General features: G+C 41.3%; 1 protein-coding gene across 3 annotated transcripts in view; it reads left to right on the forward strand.

Moving 5' to 3' along the window:
- SPIRE1 (spire type actin nucleation factor 1) overlaps nt 1-22401 on the forward strand; it is a 128466-nt gene extending 106065 nt beyond the window's left edge. Inside the window, exons 9-17 of one of the 3 annotated variants that reach the window (XM_058830932.1) lie at nt 1128-1291; nt 5732-5822; nt 6559-6701; nt 9342-9515; nt 12841-12978; nt 14059-14129; nt 14860-14887; nt 14977-15107; nt 15951-22401. In XM_058830932.1, coding sequence (XP_058686915.1) covers nt 1128-1291; nt 5732-5822; nt 6559-6701; nt 9342-9515; nt 12841-12978; nt 14059-14129; nt 14860-14887; nt 14977-15107; nt 15951-16203 — 1193 coding nt within the window. In that variant the 3' untranslated portion in view covers nt 16204-22401. The remainder of the gene's footprint in view (nt 1-1127; nt 1292-5731; nt 5823-6558; nt 6702-9341; nt 9516-12840; nt 12979-14058; nt 14130-14859; nt 14888-14976; nt 15108-15950) is intronic. The other 2 variants (XM_058830933.1, XM_058830934.1) reach the window with 2 other exon arrangements.
- The last annotated feature ends 462 nt before the right edge of the window (nt 22402-22863 follow it).

Here is a 22863-nt window from a genome sequence, read left to right on the forward strand (position 1 = left end):
TAGTCCTCCCAGTAACCTAAAGTACAAGTCACTTGACCTTCTGTGCCTCTTTTCACCATGTATAAAAATGGGAATAATTACTCATCATTACCCTAGCCTTATAATACCTGGAGGTACCTTGTTATTACAAGGCTGGGGAAGGAGTCCTATAATTACATGAGTAGAAAAACACATTTGTAGAAAGACCAGCTGCTTAAACATACATGCAAATGGGAGATTAAAAGCTTCTCTTCCTTGTCCCTCCAACACAATTTTCTTCAGATTGGAATACTGTACTTTGTACTTTTACAGGGATAAAACTGATTTATCAGACCAAACTCTAAGCTCTCCTAAAATATCAAAGGCTAGGTCATTATCTTAATATCTAAGACTAAGCTAGGCTAAGCACAGCAGACCCAAAGCTTACATTATCCAGGATGCATCTTCATTGCACACTGGCAGAAATCCTGAGTAATTTGCTCAGTGGAGTTACATCCTTGTAAAAGTCATGTAGATGAAAATTGAGTTGGAGCCTCATGTTTCTGCTGTTCCATGAAGGTCTGACTTCACAGACATGTTTTTAATACAAATAGCCATGCAAGCCTTAGCGTTGTATATGTGTTTGATGAACGCTCATTATTTACCTAATTTTCATTCCTTCTCTGTATCCTGCAGAATAAAGTGCAATTCTGTCCTCACAGGAAAAACTGGGTTTACTCTATGCTAAACCTTCTAATTTCTGTGTGGCCTTGTCTCCAGATTCAGTGGAAATCCACTTGCCCAGATATGGTTGTGCATTCTTCTGGTCCTTTTTACATTGTTAATTATAGACTGTACTTTGAAGGAAGAATATTTTCAGGTTTAACACAGGCAATTTTTCTGAAGCTGATTGGTGTTGGTCTGAGGTTGGGTTTTAGCATTATGCAATGCTGCTTTTTGCACTGCTTTCATTCTTTCATACTGCTTCTGTACTGCAAGCCATTGCCTGTAATTGTCTGAGCAGTGAATCACTAAAAGTAAAATAATTGCACAGGTACAACTATCACAAATTTTTTTTTTTCTTTTGTGTGTATTGCCTTAACAGTAAGATTTGAGAAAGCAAAATAAATTTCAGGTGCAAACACCAATTGTTCTGTTTCTTTTGGTAGATGTACCGACACCAGAGGCTGGAAGAAAATTAGTGGATGCCTCTGTAGTGAACGGTGGCCCGGCACCACAAGGAAAGCAGAATGGGGCCACACAAGTGGCAGTGCAACGCAAGAGACTCCTTAAGGCTCCCACGTTGGCTGAACTTGACAGCTCAGATTCAGAGGTAAAAAATCAGGACACAACTTGCTTCTTGATTTGCCACAACTGAGTCTTACTTCTTAGTTTGCTGAACTGATCAGATGAGAAGTGACTGTGCAAATTATAATCCGAATTTTCCATGGCTGCTTTGTCAGCCCACAGAATTTCAAAAATACTAGATCAGACCCCAGAATAGGAGAACATTCTTTTGAAAGATTAAATGATAATTTTGGCCTTAAAGCTATATTTACTTACTTTCCTAAATGCCCAGTATCTGTCCACATTGTGTTTGTAGTGATTAAGCTTTTGGGAATTTAGGAAAGTACATAGCACTCTTCTGGCACTCATGCAGTAGCTGTTACTAAAGGACTCAGATGTGGAGGTAGCCTCACCATAACAGCTGTTAAATGAAGATCAGCAGCTGTGCCAGAGGGGTTGCAGTTTGGTGCCAGTGTTAGTGCATTAGTTTGCTATATAAGATTGGGAACAAACACCCCAAAAATGTTTCACAGATAGGGACAAGCAAATACCACTCAGATGGAGAAATAATTTTGAATTCATCCACTCTAAATGGGGAGTTAAAGATTTAAAAAAGCAGTAGAAGGAGAAAACCTTAAAAAGCTTTTTAGCTTCAAAGCTGCATTATATATGATCCTCAGGAAATACCAACATTACATCCTTAAAAAGGAGCTTTTTCTTCTGGACCAGTAGTGTTATTGAGTTTGGACCTTTCTGAAAGTTAAGCTGTCTGGAAAGCACATGCAGGCGAGCTTTATTCACAGAGGATAATTTTAGCCTGGGGAAAAGCAGTCTTCCCTGACTCTTTTTCTCTCTCGTAAATGGGAAAGGAGGGGTTTCCTGACAGGGTGGTTACAAAGGCATCTATGCTGAAAGATAGGAGACTGGGAAGAAATATATGTGGGGAGAAATTTATCTCTTTGCATGCTTTCTGATCTGTGAAAGGTTGACCCTCTTTGGGGTTATCCTGTGGGTGACTTGTGTGGGTGCATAATTTGATGCATCTGTTTTGAAAGCAGAAGAGATTTGCATTCTGAGATCACTCATCAGTCTTTAAAATTACAATAGCGGCTATATGTGGTTTGTTAATATGAATGAAGCTGGGCAGGATGCAGGAATACCAAGATCAGTGAGAGTTGGATCTTACAGCCTTTACCTCTGTGTATCCTAAACATCATGTTATTTTACACAGGAAAATGAGCAAAAGTCAGTAAAAGAAAATTAAGTAATGGGAAATGTGAAATTATTTTTGTAGAAGGGAAAAATAAAATATCTGAACATGGCTATTGATTAGGGAATACTCTGTCGGCAAGCATACTGGTATGGAACAAGCTCTGGAACATACAGCAAAAGATAAATTGAAAATAAATCAACCACATTGAGCTGTCACAGAGAACAGATGCTGGACTAGTTTGAGTCAATAGAAATAGTGGTGATGCAGCTGAGATGATAAAGATGCTCAGCAGAATACTGGTTAGGGCTCGGGAAGAGTGCTAAGGTAGTGAAAATAAACGGAAGGGAGTTTGGGTGAAGTTTTTCAAGGTGATGAAGGACATAGAACATTTGAGGAGGGTGAAGATCACTCTGTCCAAATGTTTTATTTCTTCCCTGATTTTTACTTTGTATGTAACACAGGGAAGAGTGTGCGGGTTGTTCTGATTGCCTGTAAATGACTCGGCCACCTCTTTGTCTGCAGTTTGAATTGGGCTTAACCTATTTGGAGTTACTCACTGGGAGTGAAATTATGACCATGTTGTGCCCTAAATTACAGGCTGGAAATACCTGCACTGCTGAGCTGTGATGCAGATGCATTTTCTTCCCCATGTGTCCCCTTTGTTCTTTCATCGGTGTTGCAATGCAGGCTATGTCCCAATACTCAGTGTAGCCAGGCAGAGGTGAAAGGCAAGGTCTGATACAACCCTATGCCCATATTCTATCAAGGATTAATATTGTAGAAATACTTCCTTCTTTCTGTCCTTGCTTTTTCTGCATCACCACTAAAATCACAGATTCCAAGGGGCGTGGAACAGGAAGTGCCATTTTGCTTTGTGTGCCTAAGAGAAGCAGCAATCTAATAGTCACTTTTGATACAGATTAAAAAATCGTCTCTTCCTAATGAAGCTACAGCCAAAAATTGTGGCTGTAATATATTTAGATGTTTTAAGCTGCAGCTTTCTCAGTAACTGTAAAATTCTAATTGTTTGGCACTCTGGAGAACTGCGGAGTCCTGGATGTTGGGTTGTTCCAGCCTCAAATGTAAAATGTCAGATAGCCTACGATAATAGTCAGCAGTTGCTGTATAGATATGGAGGAATTCATGCAGTGGTTCATTGGGACTTCCTACCCAAGATTTCATTCTCAAAAAAAATTGTTTTTTTTTTTGTTTGAGATGTTTGAGAAATTGTAGGACAGCAATAACATTGTCAGTGTGTTGGGTTTCAAGCAAGAAAAGCACCCCGATCAGCTCCAGCACGGCAGTCACTCTCGTCCGCTCGGGCCATATCTCACAACATCAGTGTGATGGATGGCGTATAATGGCGATTTATTGCAGGGAAACTTAACATTTTATAGTCTGGGGTCACTGTGTTACTCCCATCTACATACGTCACACCTGGGTGCTATTGGCTAATTGCAGAAGACTTTATTATCCTAACAGAGAGGGGGTTCACTCACTTTCTGTAACATCCCGAATTCTTCAGATCGCCAGGCCTTAAACTACAACATCAGTGCAGGTGTTTGTGCACAGAAATAGTAATCTGAAATTACTAACAGGAATACCTGTTGTCCAAGTAGGATTTTATATCCAGTTTAACTTCCCCCTGGCTTACATTTTCCATGTCTTTGTTTTTACTTAATATTTTTTATACTTAGCTACTGGTTCCAACAGTTCATTCTTTAGAACAGCAGAAGAGCTTACTTAGTTCTTCATCTTAACTCATTTAGCTTCTCTGGCAATGGTAAACTCATCTGCCACTCAGAACAATCTGACTTCTACAAAGTGAAAAGTTGAGTAGTTCCCTTTGTACAGGGCTGTTCTCTTTCTCAAAATTTAAGTATTTTACTCTACACTTGTGAACACTCTTACCACCCCTTCTGAAGAACAGTGCATCCAATTGTCATGGAAGTTCTCCATTGGTCTTTTAAGGCAACCATGCAATATACAGAGCTGTCTGAGCCAGCTTTGTAGCTAAACTGTACTGGTTTCTGCAAGTAAAACAGCTGATGTAGCTCAGTGTGCTGCTCAAGCTTCCTTACAAGCTTCCTATCACAAGTGTTTGTGGGGTCACAATTGAAATGTTAAAGTGAATATACTGTTTTGGGATGCAAGCTGGTTTGAGACCCCTAGCAACCCTTTGTGTTATGGCAAATAGGTGGGAGCAGTGTCCTCACATACAACACCTACCCTGGGGCTAAGCCTAAAGGATAGATCACCAGATGGGAATTTGTGGAGGCCTGTGTCCTATGATGCATGGTGCTCACTGAGGTGATCCTGCCAGCTTTTATTTCAACTTGCTGTTACCAAAGAAGGCAATCTTTCAGCCAGTGGAGATTTTCAGCTAAGGAAATCTGTGAGAGAGCTCAGCCCCTTGCTGGATTTTAGGGCAGGTCACTTGTTTGATCTGTAAATCTTGACAGCCTAAATGATGTTAAGTCTTTTTGGTTGAAAGCATGCACATAAGAGGTAAAGAGCGTTCACGCTCAGTCCTTCAGCACTCTTCACTTGGGAGGCTTCTGTGATGACCTGTTTCTTTGCTGGTATGGTGTGGCTGAAGATAGGCCGTAGGTGACAGCAAAAGATGTAATAATTTGGGTGTCATAAAGCTTTAGATAGCTGAGAGGTGTTTAGTTAAAGCCCATTTCACTTTCCTTCATCTTGCTGGAGTTGCTCTTGGCTGTTGAGAAGCATGCTGATACACTGAATGAAATTTCTTTTAAATACAGAAGAAAGGAAAAACACCAGGATTGGGAATTAGGGAACAGTGCAGTCAAATTCAGTTTAATTTCTCTTCACCTGAGTTACTTTTGTGAGTGGTTCTCATTCCTTTGGAGACCAGCAAAATCTAAGTGCTAATTCCCTGTTCATGTGAGATATAAAGCTGCTAACGTCTGCTGTAGCTGCAAATCCAAGTCTTTGAATACAACAAAGAAAATTAACAGTTTACAGTGAATTCATGCACCTCTCTCCTGATCTTGTTCTTTCATGCAGTAGTTAAACACACTGAATTCAAATCATGTACCATTTATTTCACTTTCTAAAAAAAACTGAGCACTGAAAATTCTGTTTGCTCAGTACTGTGCAGAGGCAGAGGCTGTTTTTCTCAGGACTTCTAGGAGTTTGAGTAACTGAATGGTCCAAAATATCTTTGTGGTTTCTGTGTCCTAAAAGCAATAGGAAAACTAAAAACAGTCCTTGAGAAATTCTGTTTCTTTTCCGCTTGCCACACAGGAGGAATCCATGCACAAATCAGGAAGTAGCAGCAGCATCTCCCCCTCACAAGTGGAAGACCCCTCTCAAGAAGGCACCAGCAGCAGAAAGAGTGAGTTATGAGAGAGTCCAGTGGCTGCTCTTACACACTTATGTTGTCTTCTGTGCTATGAACTTTGACTCAAACTTATATGGAAAGCTGAAGCTGAGTTCTGTCAATGGAATAAACTTCTAAAGCTGAACTCTGTTGAATGGGTCAAATGTGATAAACAGTTGGAAGGCATTGCTTTTACTCTGGGTGAATATCTTTGTGAAACAAAAGGTTTCATCCTTGAAGTTTATGTAGTACTGTAGAGGAAGTCACAAGTGAATGAAGGGGATTGCTTAGCTCTGCTCATCTCATAAAATAACTTTTTGCTACTGAAGCATGTTGTAACCTAAGACCAGTTTAAATGTTTCCTCTATCTCTGCCACTGTGGCAGTGTTCAGAGGACGCTTAGCTATCCCCAGTATTTCTCATAAACACTTACTGGGAAGAGGGCAAGATCTGGTCTTTTTTTTCAGGCAGTTATTGCAGGTTTTACTGTGTAACAACAGTTTTCATTGGTTTCAAAGTGTTTCAGTTTCATTGGGAAGGTTTTGTAATGAGTTTTGTAATCTGTGCATGTGTTTTCTGTGCATGATGGTGAAATAAGTAGAATATCCTGAAACACTTCAGTATGAATATGTAACTTCAGCCACCAGTAGTAGGAATTCTAGCAAATCAGTGGCTGGATTAATTACTGAGCAATGTTATCCAACAGTCTCTCGTAGAAGAACTAACTTTTTTGTACTGATTGAATTCATAGTGCCTCCAAAGTTCTTGCCCATATCGTCTACGCCGCAGCCCGAGAGACGGCAGCCGCCTCAGAGAAGACACTCCATCGAAAAGGAAACACCAACCAATGTGAGACAGTTCCTACCCCCTTCAAAACAGAGCTCCAGGTCACTTGTAAGTGGAGTGGGTGGTAGGAGAGAGAAAAAGAGGAATGCTAAGAGTATAATAAAAATTAAAACTTGGCTTCAGTGTGATTAGAACATGACCCAAAGAAAACTCCTCAATTCAGAAACTCTTGGCTACTAAAGTTTTGAAAGTTTTAAAGTTTTGAAATCAAGATTTGAACTTTGTCCCTCTAACACATTTATCCAAAATCCCAGGTACAGGTTCCTCAAAAAACATTTGCACTGTGATTAGTACTCCGGGTAAACCACGTGTCTTGGTTTTTGTTTCAGAATGTTACCAAAACAGATGAACTTCACCTTACTGATATTCTACTTGAATAGAGACAATTCCAAAGCAGTGGATCTATTTTGGGATTTGGGGGAATTTTTTTAGTTGTTGGAAGTACTGCAGTTAATGACTGGATGAATTGGAATGGTTTCTTTTCTTCCCACCTTAAGAACTTGCCTGGTAATGTTTATACATATATATGAAAGTTCTTTCAGTAATCCAAATCAAGGTTTGTCTGTGTTGCTTTGTTGAAGTCACTGAGGCAAAAACCTGTATTACTGCTTGAAAAGAAAGTACAGTGCATTTGATCAATTAGCTTTAATTGTGAACTGTTTTCCAGCAGAGTACAAACAGCAAAGGGTATGAAGTCCTGGTTCGTTTATGCTGACATACTGATTAGTGCTTTGTAATTTCATGCAGGATATGTTCCTTGTCTCTTTTCCTACCAGCAGGGATTCAAAGTGTGCCCCATGAGGTGCTGGTGAATAGAGAAATCGATAAACACATCCGAGTTTTGAAAGGAAGGGAATATTCACTTGCCCTGTCTTGTAGTGCAATGGTATTAAAGGGCTTTGAAGAGCGTTTTTGTTGGCCCAAGAGATGACAGACGGGATCCAAACCTATTAGATGATGAAGCTGATCAGTTACAGGAAAAATACCTCTGAATATTCCCACAATGGGCTTTTCCTTTTCAGAGGTCTGCTGGATTTTACTACATCCTTCCAAGTAGAATGCAGTTTCTCATTCCAGGCACACATCAGGTAGTAACATGTTGATAAGTGCACAGCCCAGGTGGACATCTCCTACCAAAGTGAACTTGGAGCAGGATGTATTGTAGCAGACCTATGCTGAAGGGCACCTTCAGCATGTGTTTGAAGTCACTGTCACATAAAATGGGTTTCCCTGTCACCTCCTGCTGCACTCACTGTATGTGGAAACCCAGACTTTATTTTCTGGTAGGCCCAGAGCTATTCACAGACAAATAGTTTAAAGGGAAGAGGGGAGAAAGCATCCTGTGTTACACTGAGACATTGGCTCCATCACACTTCTAATGTATCTGAGTTTGCTCATCATAATATTAATCTCTTGTATTTCAGAGGATCATGCAACTTAAAATCTTATATGAGGCTGTTATTTTAAATAGGTCAACCAAGTTCTTACCAGGATCTTCTTGACCACATACATACTCTCCCTCTGCTGGTATATTCATTGACATATGCCTAGAAAAATACATTAAAAATAAAACCACTACAGAAAAACTAATTCAATTATTCCATTCCCCGTGAAAAGTACTAAAGGAAAAGGGAGAAAAATGCATAAGTCAGGCTAATTTGGGAACAGATGGGAAAGGTTTTACTAGTTTATTTTGTGCTTAGGGGGATTTTTTTGTTTGTTTTGGTCTTTTTCTTTTTTTTTTTAAATCTCTAGAGAACTGTCACCTAGCTTGGTTTTGACTTTGAAGTGAAAAAGAAGGAAGCCAGTAGTGAAATGATGCTCTGTTAATAAAAACCTATTTTATTTGATGCCTAGAGAGCTAATTCTTTAACTTGGCAATAGTGCCCTCTAGGGTGTGACAAACACCTCCCTCAACAGTCTTGTTTTTCATTTTGGGAGATGTGCTCTGCTATGCTGGCACTGGCCCAGTTCCACACTTTGGCTTTCTGCAACTCTCTCCTTTCCGGAGCGATGCCAACCTCTTCCAGTGGCTGCGCCAGATGTTGCACCTGTGGAATTGCCATTCCCAGAGTGAATACTTCTCAATAAGTGCAGAGTATTATTTATTTTTTATTTGACCTCACACTTCTTTATTGCTTCCTCCAGGATTGATGGAGTTTCATTTCTTATCACCAGCTCCTGTGACCCTGGTTTCTCTCCAAGGTGAAAGAGGCCTTGTCAGCAAATAGCTGTCAATGCCAGTGAAACCAGGCAGGGGTTTGCTACAGTCTCTTAGCAGGATTAGCAAGAAACTGCTGTCTTGCATACTAACGATGGTTTTGTGAACTGGCATCTCATCAGACAGAGGTAGTTAGACCCAAGTAGGTGGGGAGGGGAAACAAGCCTGGAAAAGTGCCAAATACAGTCCTTTTGACATGCCACCCTGCCAGTGCTACATGGAAAGGCAGGGTGGCTCAGTGATTTGGGGGGGTCAGCCCTGGTGGTTGCTGTAGTGAGCTGATTTGATGCTTAATCAGTTAGATCAGTTCAGTGTCCTGAGATTTACATGTGGGTGCCTTTGCAGTCTGTTTGCTTCTTTAATTATTATTTTTATTATCATTACTTTTTTTCATGACCCAGAGGACCAAAGCTAATGGTTTCATTTATACACAGCATTCGCTTCTCTGCTTCCTATCTATTGTTCAGGTTCCTAGGATAACCAGTTTATTTCCAAGGATGACTTTCAGACCACTTTTTTCAACTATGCAAACAGCTTCTCTGCTCAGCTCTCATCCCGTTGAAGCAGCCATGTGTGGGGTGGCAGGGGCTATGTACTATCTCTGTGAGAGAGCTTTTGCCAGCAGGTGGAAACCCGCAAAGGTTTGCCTCTTTTCGCTGGCTTTGGAAATCACCTTCACCAGCATGTTCCCTCCTTGGGGAGCACTTCCTCAGCTGTGGCAAGAATTACAGCTTAGGCTGGGACATTGCACCTGATTGACTTTGATTTCAATGTGTGTAGGATATTTGTGTGTCTTCAATCACCTCACGGGGAAAAGAAATCAGTTCTGAAAGGACAGCAAACTAAAAATGCAACATCACCAGATTATCAATGGGACAGACCTTAAATATTACAGCACATGAAGATCCTGCAGCAAAAATCCATCAAAACTATTGTGATGCTTGGACTGTGTTGAAAAGAATAAGGTTTTATGTTTCTCCCAAGGTACACTACATAGAATGGGAGGGCATTTGCAATCTGCTTTACTTGAAAACCTACATACTGTTTTGGTCCTCAGCACACTTATGTATCAGAACTTGCAGAATAGTTCATCTCCATCTATCAGGGAAGGCAAATCCACTGAAAAGAATAAGTAATTAATTTACCCCTATGTTAACTGAATGTGAGTTATTTAATTTTTCCTTCTGTTTGTTGTTCCAACCAGTAAGTGGGAGGGTGAAACCTCTTGTAGGATAATTTATAGTTGAGATACCCAGCTGATGTTTTAGAAACTTTTAGTCTGCAAAAGGAGCAAGAATTTAGAGTGCCTGACTAATTGTGAGTTGCAGAATTTAGAGGCCACTCTGGTGCTCAGTCATTTTGCAATTTACTAATGCAACTCATTTGAATGTCTAGTGACATCCTTTAATGAGAAGAAGGAATACATTAGAGTAAAAATGTGTTAGTCATAAGAACCTATTAGGTGTGTGTACACTGAGAATGACCTACAAAGCACATTATGGATATGCAATTCTTACTACCTGCTTTTCCTGCATAAAAAAATTATATAAAAATGCCTTAAGCTATAGTGTTTATAAGATGATTGCATAGTCAGTGTTAAGCCAGTCCCCAAGAGGATCACAGAAACTTCATGTTCAAAATAGTATTTTCAAATAGAATTTTTTCCCCTCTAAGAATAAGCATACTGGCTTGTGTTTAATATTATAAAGCATATTGAGTAAATTCTGTAAATTCAAGACCATTCAAACCACATTTTGTCTTTACCATGTTCTGTCATGCGAGTATTGCAGAGAGTACTCTCACTTGGAGCTGCCGAATTTGGGTGCAGACTATTGTTGGAAGTTTGAGCAATAACTCCAAAGCATCATTGTTCAATGAAGTTTAGCCAGTGCTTAGCAAAATTTAATTAATTTCAATGCCTTAGAGGTAGTGTAGAAACAAGAGATTTTCTTGTGTACTTATTTATATTCTGAAAAGGGAAAAAAACCACAACAAACCAAGCAGTTTTCTGAAATGGGATTATTTATCTTTCATTTAATGTTGCATTAACATTTTGTTGTCCTTGTGTAACCACTGGAATTAAAACATTAGCATTTAAACATGTGAATATTTTCTATGTTTCCCCTGCTGCCTGCTGGCTATTTCTATATTTTAATGGTATTCATTTTCGATTGGTATGACAACAGGCCCACACTATTCCCCTAGTACGTGCTCACACCTATAGCAGATCCACAGAATTTCTTCAAAGGAGCAATATTCCCCGACGTCATCCTTCTGTAAATTAAAGGAATGGGCATGCATGAGGGGGAAGGAAGAGCTTCAAGTAAGAAATGTATTTCTAAAGGACTTAAAGCTCTGGTTGATTGCAAGCATTCAGTCAGCCCCATTCACCTCAGAGTTTCCCTCATTCTCCCACGATGCAGACTCGGGGGGTTTTGCTGGCATTGTGTGCATCCTGCTGTCCCACCCACTTCCTCTCCAGTGCCGCCCCAGCCTTCAGCCGTGCCTTCCCCATAGCAAGGCAGTTGCTATGGGAAGAACCCAGAACGAAATGCTGAGAGCTGCTGGTTAGCTGTAAAGTTGCTCATAAGGAACAGACGATACTTTGTTTTGGCTGCGCAGTTTTACACCTCAAAGTAAATTGCAGCTGCTTTTGATGTAGTTGTTTTTTTCCAGAAAACTAGTGTTCTATACCCTAAAGGTTTAGCTGGCAAATCTAACAAAGTTAACTCAATTCTAGTCTTTTGTGGGGTACCCTAAACAGAGTGAAGTTTCTTTGTGTTCCCTTTCTAGATAGGTAAGACAACAGTTTTTAAAAATGTGGTGGTTCCTAAATGCTAATGTTTGCCAGGTCTGCAACGTAGAAAGATTTTCTTTTTAATCTGATGGAAAGACAGAACAAACCTCTGAGTACATGGAAATGGAGCATTTCCGTACTAATCCGATTCATCACTTCAATTTGTAAACGAGATCTCCAAACTGTCAGCCACGTCTTTGTGTATGCAGGAGAAATTTCCTTCGTTTATTCAGAGAGCATTGCTTGTCATTGTCATTACTGCACAGTAGCCCCTCTGGGCTGACTGAAAAGGTTCACTAAGCATTAAGCAATGGGAGTTCCCACAGAGGTTTCTGTCTTTCTTTTGGAAATGTATAATCAACTACTGGGCTGGATTACAAATTGGATTGGTGCTTTTTATTCCCTGGTACCAAATTCAGGAGTTCTGCACTCTGTATTCTCCTAAATGCTGCAACACAGAACAGATGCAAAATTTTCTAAGTGGAAAGTTGTACTGTTAATTCTCTATTTGAGTCTCTGCCATTTATAATGCAACCCTGGGTAACCAGTTCATCTGCTAGATACTGGAACATTATTCTGTAAAGCTTGAATTGCTGCTGTTACCTTCTGGAGCAGAAAGGAGAACTTTTCGGCCTGAACTGATGTAACTTTTTATAGTCTTGGTGTGATTCTGATCATGTGAGCACCAAGATGTGGTACCACTGAATAAAAAATTCTGCTAGAATGGGCTACTAACAATTTTCCTTGGCCACTCTGGGCATCACGAAGCCTCAGAGAAATTGTTTGATGTATACCTCAAACAGTATACAAAAAATATGCTATCTACCATATTACATTTTCCCTTTCAAAATATAAGTCTGAATGTTGATTGGCTTGAAACAAATGTTCATAATAAAAGACAAATGGAGAGAAGGATCAAGTGATTTAAGGAGGAAGGATGAAGAAAACTGTCATTGTTGTGAAGGCTGAACATAAGACCGTTTACATCACACTTATGCAGCTTCCAATGGTTTGGCACTCATGTGATGCCCATGAATGAGCCAGTGCTATTCCAGTTTGATGGGAGAACCCCCTGTTCCTGGAGTTACTAACCAGGTGGCTGGATGTCTAAGTTGAACTCTGGAAGAAGCCGTTTGTCTTTGAAATAATATGGGGGTTTTGGCTTCCAGGAGGAGTTCTGTTACCCCGTGGAATGTCTGGCTCTGACAGTGGAGGAGGTCATGCACATCCGTCAGGTGCTTGTGAAGGCGGAGCTGGAGAAGTACCAGCAATATAAAGATGTCTACACTGCTCTCAAGAAAGGAAAGGTAGGACTGAGTAGTCTGGGGAGGCTCTGAAGGGTACTGAGAGAGGCCAGTTTCACAAGCCTCCCAATTATACATTTGTTTCTTACCCTCTCCTGGGGAGAAAGAAGAATTATCCACCAAAGATCCCCGTAAATGTGTGACACATGGGTCAACTTCTTTGAAAGATGTCCAGAAACATCAGAACTTTTCATGGAAACACCTTGTTTGTTCAGATTGTCTATAAAAATGCACTAGTGTTTGCAATTATCAGAGTGTATCTGTATGTGTCTGGTTTGAACTTCACTGACTGAGGTGATTTCTGTCCCCATGCCTTCTGCAGGTTTGGTTACTTTTTCTGTTCCAGATACTAGAATTACAAAGAGCAGTAGAAAACTACAGGTTTTTAATATGTGAATCCTTACTATCAAGCACAGAGGGAATTAAAGCCTTCAGAGAAGTGATGCAACACATGACTCCAGAAGGAGGTTTAACATTAGAGAACCCTTAACTTAATGCATTTTTCTGTAAACTGCAGATTGGAGATTGGTACTCCCCAGCAGAAGCAGCATCCTTTTCTCCCACTTTTGATTTGTGCTTCTTGGACACCTCCAGGAAGTCTGTTTTGACTTCACTGTGCATTTTATCTACAGACCTACCTGTGTCTAGTATGCAGATTTATTTTAAAGGTTTAATACATTTAAGGCAGAGGAGCAAGAATCTTATAATGTCATCCATTAAATTCAGCTGTTGCCTGTTGTCATGATATACAGTAGTTTAGTAATGAGCTTTTATCAAATCTCAAAGTAGGTTGAGGCTTTAATTAATTTACCCCACTATTAAAATAGTTTGCTTTTATTTCTAACCAAAATTATCTAGTTTAATGGGCAAGTGGTTAATTTAGGCAAAACAATCAAAGGCCTATTTCTAAATATATGAAGATACAATTCTGGATCTTGTTCTCAGTATCATCTTAGAAGTACAGACCCCAGAACTGGATGTAGCACTGCCACTGTGACCTTGCCAACAGCAACTGGTCTGTGAAGTCATCACTGTGTGGGACTTTGCTTAACACTGTGGATTCCTCTGTTCTTCTTCCTCTAGCTCTGCTTTTGCTGTCGAACAAGAAGGTTTTCTTTCTTTACCTGGTCTTACACTTGTCAGTTCTGCAAGAGGTAAGTATTTTATGTCTGCTAATAAATGAGTACAATTTCATAGGGAAAATTATTGATTTATATGTTAGAAACCCTCAAAAATTTCTGCTGTATACAACAGTAGTCGGTTTGGTTTATTTCTGTAACAGTCTGTGTTAAAAAAACTATGCAGAAACATTTAGTTTGTAAGTGACTGAATTGCTTCCTTGGACTGAAACTCTGGACTAAAAGTGAGAGAAGCATTCTTTTTTTTTTTTTTCCTTTTTTTTTATGCTTATGAGAAAGCAAGATGGAGTTTACTCAGACTCCTCACTCAACAGTTCTACAACCTCTGTGTTTGGGGAAAACATTTCAAGGCAATTTACTTTTTGGGTTACTTTTTGAGTGTTGATGAGATGCAAGAAGGAATATTTGCAGGCAAAATGATAAATTTTAAGTTACCAGTCAGAAGATCTAGGTAATCACTGAGTTTTGGTCTCACCAGAAGATGTTTCTTTAGAGGAAAACCAGCTTATTTTTCTTTTTTTTTCCCTGTTTTTTAATTTACGTATAGTTCTTGTTCAGCATTTCTCCTTGCTTATGGGTTCATGTTCTGATTGAAGTTACTATGTTGGAGAAGCTTTAAAAATAAAAATGTTTGTTTAAGGGGAGGACAGAGAGGGGTGGGTTTCTAACTCCTCAAATCCCTTATTCTTGATTTAAACGTAATTTTTCCCAATGGATTGATTCATGCTTTTGCTTTTTTACACAGGCCTGTATGCTCACAGTGTTGCAAAAAAGTAAGTAAGGAAACTTCAAGTTTCAAGCCTTTCTAAAAAGCTTCAATCTTTGTAATGATGCTGCATGTGCCTTGTGCTGTTCCCAACAGATGCGGCTGCCATCGAAGCCATATTCCACCCTCCCCATCTTCTCCCTGGGACCTTCAACCTTGCAAAGCGGAGAAAGCTTCATGAGGCCAGAGAAACCTTCTACCAGTCACCACCATTCCCTGCGGAGCAGGTGAGAGACAGCCCAGCCTCACTTGTGTCTGTTGCAGATGTTCCCCAAATGTTTCATGCTGAGCTATCAATCATGAGGATGCCGCTCACCTGTTTTGTAGCTGGTCATGTTTCTAATGCTTGTAGTAACTTTTCTGAAGCCTGAAAAGCCTGGTCTCTTCTAGTCATTGCTTTGATGCACAGAAATAGCAGCCTAACAGTCTCTTAAACCTTTCTCACACCACAGCTGCAAAATAATGAGAGTCTGGGACAATTGTATTTCTGTAGGACCTCTGAGAAAATATCTTTAACATGTCTTTTTCTGGTCTGAATGGACTCTTTGCAGATAAACCTTGCAGGCTGAAATCACCCACTGAATAAGAATTCAATGATGTCTAGTGCACAGATCTTCTTTTCTCCTCATTTTAATTACTCCAATTTTCGTAAATTTTTCACTTTAATATTATGAAGTTATCTGTTGGTTTTATATCTTATACACAGATGGTTGTCAAAGCTAATCCAAGAAATTAAATGTAAAAGAAATGCTCCTTTTTGTGGGAATCTGCTGTATAAACCCTCTGCATAAATTACCACTGCTATGGTGTTGTGTAGATTAGCCAAAGACATCAGCTATTTTTAGTTACTAGTAAGGTTGTTTTCGCCAGGATGTAAATGTTACACACATCCTCAGTCAGCGACCCTGCAATCTTGCCAATCCAGGCAGAAGCTGTCCTCTCCAGTATTTGGTGTAATTTGGGACAGGAGGAAGGAAAATTTAAATCCAGACCTTTCTGATGTGATCTTTCCTCGGGCTTATAGCCAAGCTGACAAATAATGTGACAGATCCTGCTCTTTTGCCTTTCAGGTTGACCTCAAGGTCCAAGTCTGTGGATAAGTCACACGAAGAGTTTCCCAAAGAATTAATGGAGGACTGGAGCACAATGGAGGTTTGCGTGGACTGCAAGAAGTTCATCTCAGAAATCATCAACTCAAGCCGGCGCAGCCTGTCTCTGGCCAACAAGCGAGCCAGGTTAAAAAGGAAAACGCAGTCCTTCTACATGTCATCACCAGGAACCTCGGAGTACTGCCCCTCAGAAAGGACGATCAATGAGATCTGAGCCGTGTGCCTTCTGCTTTGCTTCCATCTCCATGAGGTCATCATCCATGAGCGAGGTCACTGGAACCGGATTGTCACCCATTGCTTCGTTCCACTTGACTGGCTTGGGTTTGCATTCCATCACGGGATTTCCTACTCCAGCAGACACGGAGCGCTGTGTTTGGATCTGTGCAGGGTGATACACGACGGGTCAGCTGCTCGTGCTGGTTGAAAATCAATAGTTTGAAATTGTTGCCTCTTTTGTATGTGTGCGTCGAAATGAGAAAGCCTTTTCTTGCTTTCAGTCTTTTTTTAACCATGCTTTGAATCATTTTTCAGGAGAGGAGCTGAGAGCAGCTGTGTGATGGAGAGCCAGATCTAGCACAGTGTCAGTGTTAGCGCAGTAGCAAGCAGTAGGTCCTGCTGCATTCCCACCCTCGGAATGCTCACACCCTTGTTGAGGCAGCCAAGGGCCTTGTCACTCACCAGCGTGAGCAGCTCCGGTCAAACCCATCTTCCTTTGAGCCATTTTGGTTGCTCTGAGATCAGGGTTCAGCACAGGACTCTACAATGTCCTGGGGCAAAGCAGGTGACAAAGCTCTTCGCCCATGTGGTCGGTCATACCCCTGAGCTGCTGTACTTCTTAAGCCTTAGTGTCCTTCTGAGTGACTCCTGAGCAGGTTTTAGTAGTTTACTTTCTTTCTTGAATGTATGATAATGACTACTAGTAGCAGTGAATTTTAGTAGTAGACAAAGTTGTACAGTTTATGGGGAGGACGGGAAATAAGGGAGGCTTCTAATTTTAACTGAATACCTGTAAAATTGTTCTCGTGGTTACTCAGAGAAAGCAGTGAGTAAAGTGTAAATTTGTATTATAATGGAGCACACAGATACTGCTATACTTCTGTCTGACAGCATATCCACTAGTAACCCCATTTTTTCTGGGGTTTGTAACTTGGCTGTAAAAATTCGTGTTCTGCTGAAATTTGGGACGGTGCTCTCTCAGATTGGGAGCAATCTCTCCTTTTTTTCTGTAATCTTTTTTTCATTCTTTTCCCCCTTTTAATTCACTCACAAGGGAGTGCTAGACTAATTGTTTAGAAGTTCCAACAATTTTACATTAACTGACATCTCATGCTTTTTTGCACTTTTTTTGATATTCAAAATACTTTTTTTTTTTTTAATTCAGTCATAGCCAGAGTTTAGTCAATAATTTGGGCCAGATCTTTTTGGTATTTAAAAACAAGCTAACATAGCCAAGTTATTAATACTTGAAAATCAACTACTGTAACTTTTTTCATAAATTTTTTAATACCCTGAGGCATATTTAATATCTATATAGCGGTGTATTTATAGAATGACATAGCAGAAAAGTTTCAGATCTATTTATTAACATTTCTATACTTCGAGTTAATGAGAGATACCTCAGAACTGCTCCAAAGTAGCTGGGACTGGACTTCCATAACATAATTTTAAAAGTGAATTAACCAAAACAGCTTCCTCTGTCCAAAAAGCCCAAGAGACAGACTGCCCCTCTGGCCCTGGCAAGGCACAGTGCCCAGGCTGAGAGGCACCAGGGCTGCTTGGCTCCCATTTGGCAGCCTTTGGAGCAGCCATCCATATCATTTCTTTTAGGCTGATTTGAAAAGCACATGCAAAAGTCTCTGTAAACCTTCCCAGGGAGTCAGCCATCCTTATTTTTTTGTTAAAAGCCCCCTTGGAAAATGAGAATTTTTGCATATGTAGGGTTTATTGAAATAGTTTCGTTTTTTTTTCTGAACCAATGTGAACAGGAAAAGCAGGGCTCAGTGCTAACTCTCCCTCCTTGCTGTCCCGTGTAAGGTCAGGTGTCACAGCGCTCTCCTCATGGTACCTCTGGAAAAGTGTCTAGCCTGTTCAGGCACCTGGAGTACTGGCATGAGATAGGGATGTGGGATTGCAGGGGAGCAGCACGGGCTGGCTGGTGGGAAAGGTTCTGCTGTTGCTGGAAGGGTCGCCCGATCTCAGTCACATCAGCACTTTTTCTTGTTTCTGTGCCAAAACCAGGCCGTGTGTTTGCTGCACAGTGCACCAGGGAAACCAGGCGGAAACAAATGCAGGAAATCTCACTTTGCATCTGCCCTGTTGTTGTCATGATTTTTTCATGGAGATGCCCTGGCCATGTTACAGTCACACAGTCCTCTGCTCACAGTCTGCTTCTCTGGTGTCCTCAAGCCACCGAGGTGCAGAGCATCCAGCACATTTATTTTCCTCTTGGAGAGGAATTTGGGATGTTGTAGAGCAGGCAGGATGAAGGACTAAGTAACTCCTGAGCCTACAAAGGCAAACAAGTCCTTCATGGATGTGCCCTGCTCCGCTCTGGCAGTGACTGGGGGTGGCTCTGGGGCAGTGACAGAGCCCTGTGATCCGGCCTGTGCCTTCCCAGAATTTCCACAAGTCCTTGGCTCAGGGCAGGCTCTGCTGTGCTGGGCAGGGAACAAACACTGAAAAACAATGCAGTGGTTGTACAGATGGCTCCCTGTAGCTCACACAAAGCTGCCATGGGCCAGGGCCTGGATAACCTCTCTTTTTCCCTGGAAAAAACCCTCCAAGCTGCTGACACATGCTGTGGCAGGCTCCAGAAGACATGGTGTGAAGGGCTGCCTCTCCTCCTCGCTCCATCCCTTCCTCCCTGGCACAGCTGCTCCGTCTTTTCCTGGCATTTCATTCTGCAAGAGGAGAAGCAGCGGGTTGGTTCGTCGTGGAAAGCCTAAAGGAGCTCAGCTCGCTGGTTGCCTGGCTCTGCAGAGTGGGCTATTTTTAGCTTTCCATCTCCTCCCTGCCTGCACCAGCATCCCAAATCCAATGCAGCCATTGGCCCAGCACCCCGTGGTGCTGCCCAGCATGTCCTAGTTACGGGCTGAACATCACGTCAGCGTTGGAGGGGGAAATCAGAAGCTTGTAAATATCTGTAATATATTTATTAATATTTAGGAAGTCTCCATCAATCATGCAATGGGAATTGACTTTCCCATGATGTTCTAAAAAGGAAATGAGTCTTATTTATATGTGTGTTGGCTGTTATCTTTTATTAGAGTTAACGCTTTCAGCCCCCTAATACAGTTTGTACATCTTAGAGAGAATTACTGCTGAAAAGAACACGGCAGTAGCACAGTGAACTCCGTTCCATGAATTTTAAAATTATTTTCTTCTGGGTTTTTTTAGCTTTATTAGTATGCCCAAGGTCTGTCAAAATATGTCATAGGAGACCCAAGGAGCTAAAAATGCCTCTGGCAGCATCAGTCTTGTTTTGTATGTGAACCTGGTTGTGGGGAATGCAAAACCAGCTCTGCCTCACAGCAGTGATGGAAGATGTGAGCAGGCTTTTGCTACAGCTCTCAGACCTGAGCTTTCAGGTGTTCATGGTGACAGTAGTGTTTTGAGGGGTTGTTGGGTTTTTTTTCCCCTTTCTCCATTACTTCCTTTATACATGGAGGGGTGTTACCTGGTAAAAATAAAATGCCTTTCCATTATAACCCTTGTCTGTGTTAATTATTCATGGGGAAACTGATTTAAAGGTTCTGTCTCTCTCTTTTTCATGCTTTTATAGTTTTGTAAGATCAGTCAGATGTTTCTTTTGGCAAAGAATTGTTAACGAAAATGATTGCATAACAGCTGAACACTGTCTGGGCTGCATGAAGGGATGAAAACCTATCGAAGTACCCTTAGAATAGCAATAAAAACTGCTTGTGTAACCCCAGTGATGTGATTAGCTCCTCGTCATCACCTGCAGCCAACTCCCTCTGTTACCAGTGTGTTGCTTCTTCCAACACTGGCAGGCAGTACCTGAGGCAGCACATTTGTCCTGCATGTAACACAGGCTTTGGGAAATGTCCATCCCTCCCTCATCATTGGGAGAGAAATGCTGACAGTCTTTCAGAGAGGTTTTTGATGGATTTAGTTTAGTTTTTAAACCAGAAGTGGAGAGAACGTTATTATCACAACTCTTACATCTTACTCTCTCTTCTCTCCTGAGCATCCCTTTTTCCCTAGTCAAGTTCAGCATCAGCTTCCCTGGTTCATTATTGGCTGCATGCTCTATAGGTTAAAACTTACTTAGAACCTCCAGCTTTAAACTCCTGATTGCTACCTTCCTGCTTCACTTCATCCAGCAGCTCTGCACAACTCTTAGGAATGTCTGTCTTAGAGCTCAGTCTCATCTGTGAAGCAGTGACAGCACACAGGCATGAGAGAAAGGTGCTGCAACTCTACACTGGTGCTACAGCACATGGATTATGTTCATGTTACCAGAAAATTTTATACTGTTGCCATGTTGATAACTTGGAGCTGCTCTGGTTTATTTCTTCTTTTGTATATGTGTATTTTAAGGCCAGTTAGAGAATGTTTATGAATACAAATTCCAGCTGTAGAAACCTCTTTCATTGTTCCTGTCTGATTTTTACTACTGTGTTTCAGATTTTCTGAAATTACTGTTCCCCAGAACTTCCTTGTAGGAGAACCATGACTGAGGGCCATTAGCTCAGCCTGATGTGATACACAAAGCCACAGAACTCCCGTGCTGAGCAGCACCTGTGAGCTCCAGCAGCCTAGAGGAGAGGAAGTCTGGGGCCTTCCCTGTTCCCTCACCTTGAGATTGAAAGATCCCAGAGTTGCCCATGTTGCTCAGCTGCCCTGGCACAAGCTATGAGCTGCTCCATGTCCCCAGCTGCAAAAAGACACTTCAAAGTGGTTACAAACGGTTTAAAGAATTTTGAGAGCTGCTGCTGAAGAGCTGAGTGCTCAGTGTCAGAACTGAAAGGATCCTGCAGTGCAAGTTTCCATCTGCTTTCAGTACTTGAAAATAATTAGCCCTACTTCCAGGTAGGAGACAAATTCCAGAGAGGTGAAACTTTACAATACTTAGACAAGCAAAGACTTGTGAATGAATTTTTCTATGGTAGATCTGCACTCAACAAATGTCATGGGGCATAATCAGGAGATGAACTAAACAGATATAAAATTTTATGCAGTAGTAGCTTAGTTTGTTTATTTGCAATAAATCAATTCAGTAATGTTCCGGTTTCTTCCCTGGACAGGCTATTTTGCAGTGGCAGTGCCTGGCTGAACTGAGTGTCAGATGTGAGGTAGCCCAGGCTCTGTGTCCTGAGATAACAGGAACTTCTGCCATCTGCAAAGGTCAGTGAGATGGCTTCTGTAGAACATTTCTAGAGGAAGCCCTTTGGAACAGACCCTTCAGAACAGTCCTTACTACAGCTAATTAAAAAATACATTTGTAAGCAGATTGTCTTTTAAGGTGCCATGCTGCTACTATAAACTCACAGCTGAAAAGGACCGGTTTGATTATTGATACATTTGATTTTAAAAAAATCCAACCCATAAGAGCACTCAGTATGAAAAAAACATATTCTTGGTCCCTCCAATGCAGCTGAAGGTGTTTCCACTAAGTTCTCTGCACTGCTCTAACCAGTGACACCAGTGCTTAGAAATGGGAGCCAGCAATGCTTTGGCTTTTGCAGGATGGGCCCTGGGCCAGACAGTGCAGTGTGGGAATTTTAAACTGGATTTCAGAAAATTACTAAATCTAGAATTAAAGGACATGGGCATGAGCTGATGTAAGGGCTGCAGGAGGTGGGTTTCCAAAGTTTGGTGGAAGTAAGCACCAGTTCAGCTGGCACAGATCTATAGAGAGGCAGCACTCTCATGTCCCAGCTTTCAGGAGAGACAGAGCCCAAGGCCCAGCTTCAGCTGAGGAGGTTTTAACATGGGCATGTTCCTACTGAAGGGCTGGTGGTTACACTACCTGTGAATCAAAAGCAAAATGAAGATAATGAGAAGGGGCTTTGAGCTGTATTTCTGTTAAAGCTGGTTCCATCTCCCTAACCCCCTTCTTTAATAAAAAAAAAAAATCCCAAATAGGAGCTGCACTTTTTGGACATGAACAGGCCTAAAGCACAAACCCTTCCCCTCTGAGCTTCCCCTGCTTCTCTGCTGTCACTGTGCATGTACCGTCTGCGCATCTTCAGGGACACCAGGGGCATCATCTCTAACAGCGAAAGGCAACAGAATTGTCTTCTGCTTGTTTCCATGTTACGTGGTACTGAAATGCAATTTCTTGTTTATGCATTACTAATAAAAAGCTCTTTAAAATTACTGCATTACTCTCGCCTTCTTGAGGGAACTGTGAAGACCACAGGTACCATTTCTTACAAAGCACAGCTGGCAAGGCTGTGTTCCACATTTGTTTGGCCAGGCAGAGCCCTGAACCTTAGGTGCTGCAGATATTAGCAAGGTCAGAAACAAAATTATAGGAAAGTAAAAGAGAAGGTATTGTACCAGCAGGGCCCCACATTAGGAGCCCTTACTGATCATTTCACTTGCAGGTGCCTTCCAGTAAAATGAGAATCATACCTCAATCACCTCAGCTGTGGGAAAATTAAAAGGACAGGACTTACGTTTCACAGAAATGCCTTCTCATTGAACAAATCCATAGTGAAAGCATGACCTGCTCCCTGGAGCTGTGATTAAAAGGCTTAGCCCATAACCTGCATGATTCTGACAGGTGGCAAGTAGTGTTGGTGGAGTAGGAAGGTAGTTTATTAGATAAATAAGGTCTTACTTACAAGTCAAGGCTAGTCATTTTGGATGAGTCTTTCCTGTTCTAATGCAAAATGAAGCAGCTGCC

The sequence above is a fragment of the Poecile atricapillus genome, chromosome 2 (genome assembly GCF_030490865.1).
Source record: "Poecile atricapillus isolate bPoeAtr1 chromosome 2, bPoeAtr1.hap1, whole genome shotgun sequence".
Lineage (NCBI taxonomy): Eukaryota > Metazoa > Chordata > Aves > Passeriformes > Paridae > Poecile > Poecile atricapillus.